The following is a 17,389-nucleotide window of genomic DNA, read 5'->3' as shown; positions in this document are numbered from 1 at the left end:
CCAGGGGTGGGGCCCAGCCATCTGGGCTGTGACACGTCTTCCAGGCGATTATCCTGCATGCTCAAGTTTGAGCCACTGAGCTACAGAAGGCAGCTACTTCTCTATGGAGACCAGACATTCTGATTGATGGACTACTACATTGAATCTAATGTAAGATGACATAGCTTGTAAGAAGTGCCATTATTTGCTGCACTGCTCAAAACAATAACAAGAAAAAAAAAAAAAAAACACATGCTGATAACTAAATTATGATATGCCATCATCTACAACCCATCTCAGTCACAGAAATGTTAAAATATGAAAGTGCCCCTCAGACTTGATATGTATGGTAATTTCATCAGAAGACATTGAGTAAATTATTTGTTCATTTATCATTAAATGAAATTATCTTGAGAGAAGGGTCAATCCATGCCTGTTTGTTCACATTACCTAACCTTTTTATTTTTTAATTTTATTTCTTGGCTGAACCATGTGGTATGTGAGATCTTAGTTCCCTGACCAGGGATTGAACCCATGTCCCCTGCACTGGAAGCTTGGAAGTCTTAACCACTGAATCACCAAGGAAGTCCCTTCCCTAATCTTTAGAGGAGATCTTAGAATATAGCAGAAGCTCAACAAGAATTTTTTTAAGTGAATAAGTAAAAGGTTTTATTCATGTCTAGGGAATAAAGGATGTGCATTTTCAGTATCTTGGTAAAACTTATAAAAAATCAATTTCTTCATTAAAAACATTTTTTGTAAGACATCCCAACATCTACTTTGAATTTAAACTTTCTCACATCTTTTGCCAACTACACTCTCATGAAAAATTTGCTAAAAGCTTTCAGTCTATAAAAATACTTAAAATTGTCCAACTTTCTAAAAGGGTGAGATCTTGGATTGAATTAATGAATGAGGTAAAAATGAAGGTCAATGCTTGCTCAGAAACTGCACATGTGATCTTCCTGCTACTTGCTTACCTTGAGGAACGTGGCTCTGAGTTTAGTGACCATGGATGGGCTCACCCTTATGCTCTCCTGCATGATAGACGTGAAACTGCAAAAAGACACCAGTGGTAAGATGATGCTCCCAGTGGCTTCCAGCAGGGACCAGTGCCAGGTTGTCCACATTACCTGTCAATCAACTGCCAAGCAAAAGAAAGGTCCCCGATGATCTGCATTGTGATCAGGACCTCCTCTTTGATGTTAATGGTTCGGATCATTTGGTGGAGAAACTTGCGAGTATCAGCAAGAAACTGACACACTTGCAGATTTGATTCGAGCTGGTGAAATTCTTGAACCTGAGGTACATAAACACACAGGATTTTAAAATTCTGAACGGCCTGCATGGTGTTCATTGTTCTTTGAAAACACTTCAAATAAAGCACACTACTTAGCTAACATTCTTGGCAAAATTTTAATTTCAAAATATAATTTCAGAAATGTACAAGCCAAGTCAGAAAACAATGCATATATTTCTAGAATTAGAAAATGTTCCACTATTTCTTATTCTGTACAGATATAACATAATAAGCAAATACTCCCATTTTCCACTTCAATATCAATAAACATATATTGGAAAATTCTAATTCTGCAGATTTGCTGGCTTGCTAAAAAACAAAATAAGTCATGCCACAACCAAGGAATGGGCACTTGTACACTTTTAAGTTCTTTTGATGAACTCTTTAATAAATAATGATTCCACAGTGTTCTGACATTTTAAAGTGTATAATTCAATGGGCATGGGCCACATGCCAAAAGAAATAATGGAAAAGAGAAAAAGCACCCAGATTTGTAACATTGTTTATAGTTGTACTGTTGACTAGAAAATCCAAAAACAACCAAAAAAGAAACAGCACAAGTGAGCAATTGTTCCGGAATGGCTATGGAAACTGGCAGGCTAAGAGTGGAGCATTATACTCTGCTGCCGTAATAGTGGCCAGCCTAAAACCCTTGCAAAAATAAGACAGAGCTTATAAGAAAAGGATGAATGCATACATATCAGTTGGACAGGGTTCCAGGTGAGGATGGATGATTTTTGTTTTTAGATAATAGAGTATATGCTTATTGTTCTGATGCTTTTGTTTATTTTCCTGGTTAAACATACAAGTTTAAGTGTGAAGGTAAGATCCTCTTTTGACAATCATTTTTCACCAGATAAAAAACAAACTTTTCTTTTCCAAAAAAGAAAACACATTATTTCTAAGCATATGATCATTATACAACTATTTTTATTTTGTGTATCTTCTTCTAGGTTTTCCCCCAAGGCACACATTTTTTACAAACCTAAAAATGGTGCATATAATGGAAATTTGCTTTTGCTTTTACCTCCTTATCAGTTTTCCCAATGTCTCTATATTATCTTCATGATTAGTTTTTCAAGACTACATACATGTTTCTGCAAGTTGAAATATCATAAATTTCATTACCATTCTCTTTATTATCATTTAGTTATTTTCCCAATTTTAGGGCACTGTATACAACAGTGAACATATTCACTTACACTGCTATTACTTCTGATGAAACAGTCTCTTAAATATGTTTCCAGGACACCTGAGTAGGTCAAAAATATGGTTCATGATCCAAGAACTGTCATTTAAAGAACTTCCTTACCTCTTCCAAAGCCTGTATTAGCTGCACAGTTTTTCTGCCCGCGGCGGTAGAATCATCATAATTTAGTGATAATATTTGTTTTGAAATCTCTCTGAACCAAGCTTGAAGATTTTCTGTTAATACAGAAACAAGAAAAGACTACTGAAATCCCAGAACAACTGTAGCAGTGGCTATGGCTTTAATCCTCTTTCCCAAGTCCAGTTCTTACAAAGCTTTCACTATGTATCTATCAATTGTTCTCAGGAATTCTCTAAATTGTAACAACAAAAATGCCTGAGGCATGTGACCTAGTAAAAGTGATCAAACTTTCTACACAGGGTTTATAACATCTGGCAGAGAGGGTACAAGTAAACTGATGTGTGCAAAGCAGTGGGGGAGGGGAGGAGTTGGGGAGGAACCGCAGGATTTTCACAGAGCTGGGAGGATGGGTGAAGGTCTGCACGGTCAGAGCCGGGAGAGGGATTAACTGTCCCTAGATGAAGAAACGGACACAGCAGAAACTTTGGGGCAAAAGGGTAATGGCACATTTTGGAGGGCAAAGTGGGACCAACGTGTAGGAGAGTGAGGTGTGAGTGGTGAGCTGTGGGGAGTCTGAATGGATTAGGGGGTGCCATTTGCACTCACAAACCAGTTGGCATTTCTTAAGGCAGAGATGGTGAGTACTGTTAACATGCTCTGAGACCCACAGTGTATCAGGCAAGGGTTTAAACTTCGTTTCATCTTACCTTCACAAAAATCTATGGAGTGGAATTAAAAGCTGTTTCTCAGGTAAGAATGCCGATACCTGGAGATATTAAGAGACTCTGTGGCTTAGAGTCACTTAATGGAAGAGCCAGGGTATGCAAACTGTTCAGAGTCAAAGCCTTTGCTCTTCTCACCTCACCAAGTTAAAAAAGCTGAAGGTTTTTTTGTGTGTCATCAATGGGATAATTTCACTTCAATAAAAGCACTTAAAAGCTTATAATCTAAGTTATTTTAAGAACTGACATCTGGGTTCCCTGGTTGCTCAGTGGTTAAGGATCCACCTGCCAATGCTGGAGATGTGGGTTTGACCCTTGATCCGCGAGGATCCCACATACTGAGCAACTAAGCCCACGCGCCACAAATACTAGAGCGTAGCCTCCACGTGCCAAACTAGAGAAAAGCATGTGCAGTAACCAAGACCCAGCATAGTCAAAAATAAGTACATAAAAGTATTAAGGAAAAAAAAAAGAATTGACATAGGGTGGGAGGGAGGTCACAAAGGGGAGGGGATATAGGGACACATATAGCTGATTCACTTTGTTGTATAGCATAAACTAACACAACACTGTAAAGAAATTACACTCTAATAAACAAACTGACATGAAGAAAACTAGTTGCAATTTTAAACTTTTTTTTTTTTTTTGTAGGACCAGAGGACAGCTATGCTACAGAAGAAAGTACAAAGAATTTGGAGTCTGAGATGATGGTTGAGATCCAGGCTTTGTACCTTTGTTACTTTTGGCTAGTGATTACTTTTTAAAGCTTTGGTCTCTGTATATATAAAATAAGGATCAGTTTAGTTCAGTCGCTCAGTCGTGTCTGATTCTTTGTGACCCCATGAATCGCAGCACGCCAGGCCTCCCTGTCCATCACCATCTCCTGGAGTTCACTCAGACTCACGTCCATCGAGTCAGTGATGCCATCCAACCATTTCATCCTCGGTCGTCCCTTTCTCCTCCTGCCCCCAATCCCTCCCAGCATCAGAGTCTTTTCCAATGAGTCAACTCTTCTCATGAGGTGGCCAAAATACTGGAGTTTCAGCTTCAGCATAATTCCTTCCAAAGAAATCCCAGGGCTGATCTCCTTCAGAATGGACTGGTTGGATCTCCTTGCAGTCCAGGGGACTCTCAAGAGCCTTCTCCAACACCACAGTTCAAAAGCATCAATTCTTTGGCGCTCAGCCTTCTTCACAGTCCAACTCTCACATCCATACATGACCACAGGAAAAACCATAGCCTTGACTAGATGGACCTTAGCCAGCAAAGTAACGTCTCTGCTTTCGAATATGCTATCTAGGTTGGTCATAACTTTTCTTCCAAGGAGTAAGTGTCTTTTAATTTCATGGCTGCAATCACCATCTGCAGTGATTTTGGAGCCCCCAAAAATAAAGTCTGACACTGTTTCCACTGTTTCCCCATCTATTTGCCATGAAGTGATGGGACCAGATGCCATGATCTTCGTTTTCTGAATGTTGAGCTTTAAGCTAACTTTTTCGCTCTCCTCTTTCACTTTCATCAAGAGGCTTTTTAGCTCCTCTTCACTTTCTGCCATAAGGGTGGTGTCATCTGCATATCTGAGGTGATTGATATTTCTCCCGGCAATCTTGATTCCAGCTTGTGTTTCTTCCAACCCAGCGTTTCTCATGATGTACTCTGCATAGAAGTTAAATAAGCAGGGTGACAATATACAGCCTTGACGTACTCCTTTTCCTATTTGGAACCAGTCTGTTGTTCCATGTCCAGTTCTAACTATTGCTTCCTGACCTGCATACAGATTTCTCAAGAGGCAGGTCAGGTGGTCTGGTATTCCCATCTCTTTCAGAATTCCCCACAGTTTATTGTGATCCACACAATCAAAGGCTTTGGCATAGTCAATAAAGCAGAAATAGATGTTTTTCTGGAACTCTCACAGGGTTGTAAGGATCAAACAAGAAGTATTTGTGAAAGTACTTCCTAAGCTGAAATATGCTATACAGCCAGAAATACAGTATACTGTTTTGAAAGATCTTTGAAACAATGCTTGTGTTTATAAGAACCTGCAGCTATGAAATTAAAAGATGCTTACTCCTTGGAAGGATAGTTATGACGAACCTAGATAGCATTTGAAAAGCAGAGACATTACTTTGCCAACAAAGGTCCATCTAGTCAAGGCTATGGTTTTTCCAGTGGTCATGTACGGATGTGAGAGTTGGACTGTGAAGAAAGCTGAGTGCCGAAGAACTGATGCTTTTGAACTGTGGTGTTGGAGAAGACTCTTGAGAGTCCCTTGGACTGCACGGAGATCCAACCAGTCCATTCTAAAGGAGATCAGCCCTGGGTGTTCTTTGGAAGGACTGATGCTAAAGCTGAAACTCCAGTATTTTGGCCACCTCATGCGATGAGTTGACTCATTGGAAAAGACTCTGATGCTGGGAGGGGTTGGGGGCAGGAGGAGAAGGGGACGACAGAGGATGAGATGGCTGGATGGCATCACCAACTCAATGGACATAAAAAGTTTGAGTGAACTCCATGAGTTGGTGATAGACAGGGAGGCCTGGCATGCTGCAATTCAGGAGGTCACAAAGAGTCGGACATGACTGAGCGACTGAACTGAAAAGAGACTAGAATAGAGATAAATGTGCCTGATTTTAGACAACTTATCTGGTTAGATTGGTACCGGAGGTTCTTTGTTTTTTTAAGATACAATATGGTGATCTGTGAAACCTGTTGCCAATTTATATCATATCATCAAAAACTGGTCAACTGTTTTCAATAGGAGGGAATAACTTTCATGATCTTCTCAGAAGGCTACTTCTCCCAAGAAAATTAATAACCACTAACACAGATATCTAAGAGTCTTGTGTTCCAATCCTGATTGGGTCTTCTTTACTGACACACCTGCCATCTAGTGGCACAAGAGGGGACTTGCAGACTGCTTTGCAACAACCATGCGTGTGTGAATTCAGTTGCTCAATCTTCGTGACCCCATGGACTGTAGCCTGCTAGGCTCCTCTGTCCATAAAGTTTTTCATGGAAGAATACTGGAGTCAGTTGCCATTTCCTGATCCTTGGGATCTTCCTGACCCAGGGATCGAAGCCAGGTCTCCTGCACTGCAGGCAGATTCTTTACCATCTGAGTCACCAGGGAAGCTTCAGTAGGAATAATAAAATAATTTGGAAATATATTTTGGATCAACCATTCAGCACCAAATAAATCAACAAGAGCCAAATACGGTAATCACAAGTTTATACTGATTATGAATAGCAGAGTTACATTTTTTAATAAAAATCTATACTATTAACTAATTCTACTGTATAATTAGCTTTATCAGAAATAAATTTGACAGTTAAAACAAATATCAAGGCTAAAGAAAAAATAGTTTAATTTGTCACCTTAAAACTCAGAATGGTCTTTCAGGGTCAATTTGAAAGGATCCTATCTATACAAAAGTTTGAAGTGATAGCACAATTTTCCTATAGGTGTAATTTCCTTAAAAAGCAAGATCAAAATTGTCAAAGTTAAACCTAAGCTGTGGCTATGTTGGGCTTCTCAGGTGGCGCAATGGTAAAGAACCCACCTGCCAATGCAGGAGACAGGTTCAATCCCTGAGTCAGGAAGATCTCCTGGAGTAGGAAATGGCAACCCATTCCAGTATTCTTTCTTGGAAAATCCCATGGACAGAGAAGCCTGGCAGGCTACAGTTCATGGGGCTGCAAAGACTGAGGGACTGAAACACACACACAGACACACATAGACACACACGTTGTTTCAAAAAAGTCTGCAGGTCCCCTATTGTGCCACTAGATGGGAAGTGCGTCAGTGAAGAAGCAGCAAACAGGATTGGCACACAAGACTCCTAGGTATCATCTATTTAGTGGTTATTAATATTCTTGGGAGAAGTATCCTTCTGAGAGGATGATGAAAGTTATTACCTCCCCCAATGCAAATAAAATGACACTAAAGGCACTAGCTTTGTATACTGTGGTGGTAGGTGGAGGATTATGACTCTAAGCCCCAATTTAGCCCCCAATTTCTTATTTCATATGAAAGAAAACTGAAGTTGAGAGAGAATATGAGATTTCCCAAGGGAGCACAAGGCTAGGGCAGCCAAAACTAAACTTCTGATTTTCATCAGAAACACTCCAGCACACAGTAACAACACAATAATGACTTTTTACTCTGCTGGTTTCTGATAAACTGTGTACACATTTCAAATACACTGATGTTTCCTTTCCAGCAATTACCATTTTTCTCCACTCTGGTTAGGGGTTTGACTCCTGAAAAGACATCAGCAAGCTCCATCATCCGCTCTGAGCCTTCCTTCTTGTAATGCTCCCATTTGGCCTGCTTCTCTGAAAGCATTTGCTTGAACATCTGTTAAAGAGACAGACGAGATTTACTGATTTTAAGAGAAAATCCAGCTTAGGCAGTTTACTAAGAAAGCCTGAGTCAAACCCAGTTTATTCTAAAAATAGGTACCTAAAATCAACATCATTCTGATGCCATCTCTTAAGCATCACTACTTTATACAAACTGGGGGGTAAAAAAGCTAGACCATCTCTCAGATGGTGGCTCTCAAGACTAATTAAGGCAAAGTGAGTGTTGGTTCTGAATGAGCTTCAAGGTCTGCAGCTAGTTCCAGAGGCCACCTGATCCAAACCCCCAAAGCGTCTGTAGAACCTGGACAGCCCCAGGTGTCTGCCATTCTTATCATGCCCATGTGCTGTGCTTAGTCGCTCAGTCGTGTCTAACTATTTGCAACCCCATGGACTGTAGCCCATCAGGCCCCTCTGATTCTCCAGGTAAGAATACTCGAGTGGATTGCCACACCCTCCTCCAGGGGATCTTCATAACCCAGGGATCAAACCCAGGTCTCCTGTATAGCAGGCAGATTCTTTACCATCTGAGCCACCAGGGAAGCCCAATTATGCCCATGGAGTCTTTTTAAGGAGTAAAGCCAGCACAGAATTTCCTTTTGTGAACTCAAATCCCTTAAAGTCCTTAGGTCAAGTTTGTTTAAATGCAAACCACCACCTTACTTAGGCCTTTCCAATAGGTTTTCATGGCTTTTAAGATGAAGACGACTATCCTGCAAGGCCCAGCACAGGCTGGCTCCTCCCCACCTGTCAACCTCACTTCCTAACACCTTTTTGTTGTGTTCTCTCCCCTCCAGCCAGCTGATCTTTCAGGCCTGAACTGGCCAGGTTCTCCCCTACCTGAGAGGACTGAGACAGAGTCTGTCTTCCCCATGCAATGGTCTCCATCATGCTCCCCATCTCTGTCTTAGCTAACTCTGGCAGGTCCCTTTCTCAGTGTCCCTCAAAAGCTCCTGCTGCCCTTCTCAGGGAAGTCATGAAAGCTAGGACAGGATCCTTTCTTTTAGGTGGAGAACTATGTTCCTCTCCTTTAGAGCATACACCTCAGCTTTTATTTACATTTTCATTTGTGTAATTCTGTTTACTATCCATTGGACCATAACCTCCATAATCTGGGGCATTTCTTCCCCATCACTGTATCCCTAAATAACAGCAGAGACTAAATGCCTGTTAAATGTTTAATCTCATCCTTTGACTATAAGAATTATCTCAGACAGCTAGAATCTTTAGCTTGAATCAAAGACACAGTTACAAAAATCCTAATTTCTAAAAAAAAAAAAAAAAAAATTTAAGCATTAAGAAAAGATTTTGGTGGTTACTTATTCAGTATTTTTACCTCTTTGAGTATAAACTCAAATTGTGCAGTATCCAACAGCAATTGAAAGAGGATCTTGGGATTGTACCTCGAGTCTGTTAGAATCTGGTCCTTGATTTGACGAAGGCGTTTGTTGTTTGGGTCACAGGCTAGACATGGGGAGAAAAGAGTTTCCAATTTACTAAATGTGTAGAAAATACCTATAATAAGTAAGATGGATTCTGAAATACTTTCACTTCCCTTCTTTTAAGCATTTAAAAAGTAATAAGAAAAATGCATATCAATGATGGATGGTAAAATAAATTATATCTATGCTAGAGGAAGTATAATTGAACTGCTAAATATAACATTGAATCTGACATAGAATGTCATCGTGATATACTGTTGAATGAAAAAGAGCAAAGTGAGAACAGTGTTTCCAAATTTTGTAATTATCCTGTGGTTGGTTGATTATCGACTGTCTGTGGGTCAGTGCTTTTGGCACTAATGATGAGTCGAGCCTTTTGGCACTATTTCCTGAGGAGGTGGCCTCCTTGTGTCCTGTCTATTTGAAGTTGCTTTGTGTTGGGCACTGATCTCTGGCATTCAGCTATGGACAGGTGTGCAGAAAAGATTTAACACAGCAGGCCTGAGACTGCCATCTTCAAAAAGGCCTGTTTGCAAGGTTGGCTCTTGGCTGGCATTTGGGAATTTGGATTTTGGAAGGGTTCCCACCATTTTGAGAACTGATAAGAATGGCCCACCATGCTTTAACTCTTTGTACAAACAATGTGCTTTATGATGTGCACCTGCTTTCCTTCTGGGAGTCTGGAATGTTGGTATCTGCCACGTAGAGGCTATCTTAATGAGCACCCCCTGCCCCCAACAAAAACCATGGACACAGTTTCTAATGGCTTCCCTGGTTGACATTTTACTCATGCTGTCACAACTCATTGTGAGGGGAACTAAATGGACCCTGTGTGACTCCACTTGGAGAGAACTCTTAAGAGCTTGTGCCTCGTTTCCTCTAGACTTCACCCAGGCACCTCTGCCCTGTGCCGATTGTGCTATCTTTCTGCTGTTGCAAATCATAGCCATAAGTACATACACTGAGCCTAGTAAAGCATGGAACTTGGGACGTCCTTGGGGACCACTGACACAACAAGGGGAGTAGGGTCACCACACAGAGATGTGGCACTTTCAAACCAGAAGAACCAGGCCTGACACTGTTCTCATGCTCTTTGTAAAGACATGACTGATACTCAGAGCTTTCTGGATCATCCACCACCTAGACCTGGAGAGTGTATGGCTACTAGGCTAAGGTCACAAAATTAGGCGGTGATTGACCCAGGCATAAGTCACCAAATGTTTTGATTTCCTGGTCAGTGTATCAGTTGCCAAGATAAATCATTTCAAATAAAATAAACATGTTTAAAAATATATAGAATAAAAAATTATGCTATTTGCTGAAACTTATTTATGAGGTCAATTATTTATGCAAGAAATGAAAAGAAAAAATAGGATAAGGCAAAATATTTACACGTAGAAGCTACTCAGACTGCAAATAAAGTCAAAATAAAGTTCATAGCCATTAAGGTACCAGGTCCCTCACAGTTGCTCTAGTATCACCATGCTTGTTCAGGCTTTCTGAGCCCTCCTGCCGGCATCTTAGGATGTCTGGCATGTACAGAATGACCACGCTTTACAAGCACATATCACGGGTGTTTTTGGTGCTTCAGTTATGGTGAAGCTTGAGCAAGGTTATTTTATATATTGATTTCCAAGTTACTCCATCAGGAAGAGACTCATGACAACCTGGAGAAGGGCTCAGTTTTCATGGGAAACTGCAGAGTTCTGATTTACCAAGCATTCTCCAGAAGTCCCTAGGAAGAAATATATTGGAACTGATGACATTGATCACACAGAGACCATTTTTCAGCTTCAGGTTTGCCTAACTTAAAAAACAAAAATGTCAATGTATGGCAAAACCAATACAGAATTGTAAAGTAAAATAAAAAAAAAATAAATAAATAAGAACACTAAAAAAAAAAAAAGCAACAGGAAAAAAAAAAACACAACAACCCAACCTGTACGGAGTTCCATTTGTTTTTATATAAATTCTAATTCAACACGAAATCTGATATTAATTTCCTTTCATTTTTGGAAGGGAACATCACTGCACATTAACAATTAGCTCCAGCAGGTTAACAGGAGGGAATATGAGAAATACGCCTTCCTTTCTGCACACCATGACCAAAACAGCATAAAAGCTAAATAAGCAGTTACTTTTCCCACATATGACTCACAACCAGATAGGCAAATCATTTGTTTCTGGTAAATTCTGACCTTGTGCAATCAGATCAGATAATTGCCAGCTCAGAAATGGAAAACAGATGTGGCTGAAGATAAAAGCATAGAACTCTGGCAAGCTGAGCCGGTCCCTGGCAGGGGCACAAATCCAGGAGACCACTGGCTTCCAGAACACAGGCACGGCTATTAGGCACAGTCATCCGGAAGACAAAGAGGAGGCTGAGTCACTCACTAGAAACCCACAGCTGGCTTTATGATGGGATAAAGTGAGGGCTTGAGTTGTTTACATGCTTCTGAATGTAAGACTTATGGTAAAGAAGATTATAAGCTGAGTCAATGTAGTAAAATTCTCAAATTAAGACTGGCTTTTAAGTAAAACATAGACTTGACTAGTTAAAGATTAGTCCATGAGATGATTAAAAACTTTAGCCCTGATATTCATGCTGTGATTAAACGGTCAATGGAGAGAGGTCTAGGCCAAGAAGCAAAATGATGAAAAACAAAAATAAAACTGGAAAGCAGCATTCGTGTGAAGGATTTAAGAAGCTGGTCATTTCTAGTGTGACAATGCAAGCCTGAGGAGAAACTCCCCATGTCTTCAAAGAGCTGAAGGATGAGGAAGTCCACCTGCTGTTCTCACTGCTGACCACTCCCAGGAAGCAGAGACAGGTGGCAGCTAGAGGCAGTGTCAAGGGCATCTTGCCCGGAGGGGTTGGGAGACGGATCTACCCAGGGAGGACGCAGGATTATCTGATGGTGTGGATAGTTTTTTTTTTTTTTGAGAGACAACCTCAGCTGAAAAAAACCAGGAGGTATTGAAAGTAGGACTAGGGTAGATGCTCTACAAAACTTGTTGAGTGAAAAACAAAACCAAGAGCCTTGGCTTTCTAGGACTGCTGAATGCCATCACTCTTAGGCGAAGGAGTGTGCAACTCCGGATGAGCGAACTCATTAGTGATTAATATTGATCAAGCATTTATTAATACTAAGTATAAGGAACTGTGTCGGCCCTGAATAAGCTCAGGTGTTGGTCCAACCTAAGTAGGACCAGTAAACCAGCGGTTTCAAAGTCATGGGCTTATGGACTCTGTGGAAGTGTTTTACATGATCTGTGAAACTCCCTTGACAGACAAAAGGGTATCAAACAGGACTAACTATGACCCAGAAAAAATTAAAATCTCATCTATCTTAATTAAGCACCCTGATCTAGCCATTTCCTCAGCAAAGTGGGCCCACATTTTTCTGTCCTTCCCTCTGTCCTTTCTTTGGTCATTTCTCAAGTCTAGAATTTTTTCTGCTTTTTACTGTGAAATCGTACCAAGGGCTGGTCAGCTCCTGCCTTCCGTGAAGAGCCTTCCTCCACTCCAAGCAATGTTTCTCTCCTGTTCTGGACTCTGGACTCAAATCCCACCAACTGTCTGTTTTACACATCTGGCTCTTAGGTGCTGGCCTGGCCCTTGTATCTGCTTCTTATTGCTGCTGTAACAAGTTTAGTGGCTTAACATGATACAAATTTATTCTCTTATAGTTCCAGAGGTGAGAAATCTGACTGGCCTTCACTGGGCTAAAATCAAGGTATCAGGGGGACTGTGTGCTTTCTGGAGGCTCCAAGGGAAAATTGTTTCCTGGTCTTTTTCAGAATCTAGAAGCTGCCTGTACTCCTTGGCTTGTGGCCCTTTCCATCTTGAAAGCCAGCAGGTACCTTCTGAGTCTTTTTCATGATGCCACCTTTTTAGTTCTGACTCTTCTGCTTCCGTCTTCCCAATTAAGGATACTTGTAATTATGCTGGGCCCACTGGGATAATCTCCTTACTTGAGGGTCAGCTGATTATAGAAACATCAATTCCATCTGCAACTTGAATCTACTTTGCCCTGTAATATAACATGCCCACAGGGTCCAGGGACTAGGCCATGGACATCTTTGGAAGGATGAGGTGGGAAGGCTTTATTCTACCTGTATCCACAGCTAAATTTTTTCATGGGTAGACATCTGATCTTCCCAGTCTGACCAGTGACGAGCTCCTCAAGTCCGGGAAGTAGGTGTCCTCATACTCCTAAGCACCTAACAGGACCTGGCACAGGGGCTGTTCAGGTGGGCCACTGCTTTGACCAAACTGACGCAAAAATGACCATTTTACAAAAGCAACTTGATTCTCATTCAAGGGCTAAACCACTTGGCATCACGCGGCAGATCAGGGTTTGGCACGCCTACATACAGAGCGACACACACGGTCACGCCTTTTGTGTGTTACCAGAGTCCGCCGTATGAAGCATCAGCCAGCGGATGGCGACGTTGCCATCTCTCAGGCAGTTCAGAAGCCTCGGGATGTTGTCCAGAACCAGCTCCTCCCTCAAGTAACCTTCTTTCAGGAATTGCTGCACTTGCACGTGCACCCTTTCACTGACAGTAGCGTATCTGCTTGCCTGTGAAAAGGAAAAGAAAACCTGAATAACATTTCAAAAACAGAATCACCTTGAAAGTGACTCATATTTAAATGAATCCCTGGATAAATAATAACATTTCTATATGAGACAACATACAGGCTCCAAAATCACTGCAGATGGTGACTGCAGCCATGAAATTAAAAGGCACTTGCTCCTTGGAAGAAAAGCTATGACCAACCTAGACAGTGGATTAAAAAGCAGAGATACCACTTTGCCAACAAAGGTCCATCTAGTTAAAGCTATGGTTTTTCCAGTAGTCATGTATGGATGTGAGAGTTGGACCATAAAGAAGGCTGAGCGCCAAAGAATTGATACTTCTGAACTGTGGTACTGGAGAAGATCCTTGAGAGTCCCGTGGACAGCAAGGAGATCAAGCCAATCAATCCTACAGGAAATCAATCCTGAATTTTCATTGGAAGGACTGATGCTGAAAATGAAGCTCCAATACTTGTGGCCACCTGATGTGAAGAGCTGACTCATTAGAAAAGACCCTGATGCTGGGAAAGATTGAAGGCAGAAGGGGATGACAGAGGACGAGATGATTGGATGGCATCACTGACTCAATGGACATGAGTCTGAGCAAGCTCTGGCGATAGTGAAGGACAGGGAAGCCTGGTGTGCTACAGTCCATGGGGTCGCAAAGAGTAGGACATGACTGAGCAATTGAACAACAACAAAGGCAAGTGGTTTATTGAACATCTGAGGTTTCTTTATTTTTTTTAAACTTGTTTTTATTTGGCTGCACTGGGTCTTATTTATGGCACGCTCCAGCGTGGGGCAAGCAGGATCTAGTTCCGAGACAAGGCCTCCGATATTGGGAGTCACCAGGACCACCAGGAAAGTCCCTATTGGCCATTTTTGGAAAAAGCCCTGGACTTAGAATTGAGAGGCAAACATCTAGAAATACTGGTGTGACTTTGGATTTAATCTCTGAGTATTGGGTTCTTCAAATGTAAACTGGAAAACTGGAACATTTTTTTCCTGCTGTTGCTTCTCTTAACTTGGATGTAAAGCAAAGGCAGAAGCTATATTGCTGTTCTACCTATTATTATTGACGAAGGAGCTAGAGCAGAGCAGAAACACTCAAAAGATGAGTCTGTACACATAAGAACTTAATAAAACACACCTCAGAGCATCAAAATTGACCAGCCTTGTGTGGAAATCTGGTCACTCTGCTTTCCTAAAGCAAGAGTTGAATGGCAAACACCATCAACCTAGTCAGGTTAGTTTAAAATAAACACAAGATGTGTCATTAGAAGCCTCTTTAGAACTTGCAATGTCATGGGTGAGAAGATGCGATTTTGGAAAGGATTTTTAGTCATGAAAAATTAATGCTCTGAGGCAAGAAAGCATGGAAGCGCCACTTTCTCTATGTATTTCTGGGAAATATGCTCAAATTGAAATTATTCTGTGCATTATTTATGGAATTCGATTTGTTTGAATAAAACATGCTGAAGTTCCTTGAGTCAGTGTCATTCTATCCACACTTGGAAACTCAAAAACTCAGACAGCCAGGTTGAGGAAGACCATCACTGTTGAGAAGTATCAAGTATGTGCCCCAAGAAAAAGATTTTGATTCTTCTGTTTACTTAGGTATTTCCTTCTGCCTTGGTTCCCATCAGAGAGACAGAATGTAGCCATTTCAAATTTAAGGAGATAACTGTCTTTATTTTGGTCTTGGTGCTTGCTTTAACACCAGAAATGATGAGTGTCAATTACAGTGAAAGGGTTGACTGTCTACATCCAGTTACCATCTTCAACACTCAGTCCTACTGATGAAAACGTTAAAATTCTAGCTTCTTGGGAAGGGAGCTCTGTCTATGAGGACAGTCTTTAAGAAGAGTACATGAAGTCACCCAGGGCCAAATGTCACACTAGCTCACCTCAGGGTGTTGAATCTTCTCAGGACCCAAATCTCCCATTTATAAAGTTAAAAATCTATAATTGTCTATCACTTCAGTGTTCAAAATTCCCCTTTCATTAATCATTGCACTAAAATGTCTATGCAGGCATCTTCCAAGTCACTTGGGAAATCTACTTAGCTCATTTCCCACCCCATTACATCAAGCATGTAGTTGAGAACCCTCCTGATTAATCAGAACCTACCTGTTCTCTGACATTTGAAAGGTCCAGGGTGTTGTTTAAAGCAGTTTTTGCAGCTTTGTAAGGTTCCCAAGCATCTGCTAGGTTAACCGTGATCCCCATGTAAATACTAATTACCTGAAAGAGGAGACCTTTATTCAGTATTTGTTCAACACCTACTCACTCCAAGGCAAGGGACTGAGAAAATACAAAGTTATAGGAGACATCACCCACTCCTTCAAGTTTAAATGCCATTCCAGTGAAAAACCAAGACTTTTCAAATATACAGGGAAGTGATTTTACATATGAGTGCTTGGAAACAAGAATGACTATTACATGCCACTATTCATGGGAAAATAATGAAAACAAGGTTTTCTTTTCAAACTGCTGTTTGTAAGATTCCTAGATGAAGAAAAATGAAAGGGGAGAGAAAAGCAGAGACTCTGACAAGAGTAGTGGTTTTCCCAATTATTTTCATCTCACCTTTATGCTCTTACAAATCAAACTAAACTTGTCTCAAAAATTTTTGTGAGAAGAGTGGCATTATGTTTCACATTTCTTTTAAAAATTATATACAACCCCCTTTTATCTCTATTAATATTTTTCTTTAAAATTCTTTGCAGTATAGTATTAATCTTTTTGGCTTTTTATGGGCATATTTTTAAAAATTGCTTTATTTTCAGTGTGCCAGGGTGTCTTATCAGGAATGTATCTTGTAAATATCATGTAACTGGACTTTGACCTTCTTTAATGTTAAAAGTGTTTCTCAGTATAGTATTACAGTCAGAACTTTGTTGTTAAAACTTAGGCAAATGAAGCCAGACTCTCTCAAAAGTTTTCCTCATGGCTACTCATCTCCCAGCTCATGGGTATGATTCATTTGTGGACAGGAAGCATCATCTTCTAATTGTAGGCTGTTCTTCTCGACAGTAAAGCTCCTCAATCAGGTCCCTCATTACAGACAGTCTGTGGCTCAATAGTTGGTAAGGAGTGAAATAAAATCTGGTCCCTGAAATCTGGTCACTATGCTTTGTTCAAACCTCTATGTGCAAAGAAAATGCTTCATGCATATTAAGTACACTGTCAGTTTTAAACTTTTAAGAATTAATATTTTTAAGCAAAATATGTTTAAAAAGTTATAAGCTCATCCCTACAGTAACGTAAACCTTAAGGGCCCACATTAGCTTACAGATAAAACTTATAAAAGCACAATCCCTATTCACAAAATGACATTAGATACACTCTGCCGGTTTAGATTTGTAAGACAAATGCTTATATAACTTAGTTGCACTCTCAGTAGCTAAAGCAAGATCCATTTTAACACATAGTTATTCTACTTTGAGAGTATTCATTTAAGAAAAAAAACACAAATAGGTGCTTCAGGAAATTTTACTGATTCATTCCTTCATGCTATGATTTGTAATATTCTCAGCATACTTAAACTAATTTTACTTAAGGGAGTTTATGTCTCATTATTTCAACATTAGGTTTATAGGCAAAAGGATGGAAGAAAATCAGTTCTCCAACAAGTTTATTATAGAGAATAAAAGACTAATAGCAATACTTGC

General features: G+C 40.4%; 1 protein-coding gene across 2 annotated transcripts in view; it reads right to left on the bottom strand.

Moving 5' to 3' along the window:
• Window positions 1-17,389, bottom strand: part of WASHC5 (WASH complex subunit 5) — a 54,747-nt gene that overhangs the window by 25,727 nt on the left and 11,631 nt on the right. For both annotated transcript variants that reach the window (XM_040261824.1, XM_040261826.1), the window contains exons 8-14: window positions 15,846-15,959; window positions 13,547-13,718; window positions 9,027-9,154; window positions 7,559-7,688; window positions 2,592-2,704; window positions 1,113-1,279; window positions 960-1,035 (exon numbers count right to left, since the gene is read on the bottom strand). In XM_040261824.1, coding sequence (XP_040117758.1) covers window positions 960-1,035; window positions 1,113-1,279; window positions 2,592-2,704; window positions 7,559-7,688; window positions 9,027-9,154; window positions 13,547-13,718; window positions 15,846-15,959 — 900 coding nt within the window. The remainder of the gene's footprint in view (window positions 1-959; window positions 1,036-1,112; window positions 1,280-2,591; window positions 2,705-7,558; window positions 7,689-9,026; window positions 9,155-13,546; window positions 13,719-15,845; window positions 15,960-17,389) is intronic.

Source organism: Oryx dammah, unplaced genomic scaffold, assembly GCF_014754425.2.
Source record: "Oryx dammah isolate SB20612 unplaced genomic scaffold, SCBI_Odam_1.1 HiC_scaffold_19, whole genome shotgun sequence".
In the NCBI taxonomy this organism is placed as follows: domain Eukaryota; kingdom Metazoa; phylum Chordata; class Mammalia; order Artiodactyla; family Bovidae; genus Oryx; species Oryx dammah.
The sequence above is the reverse complement of the archived record's forward strand: the minus strand, read 5'-3'. Positions and strand labels throughout refer to the sequence as shown.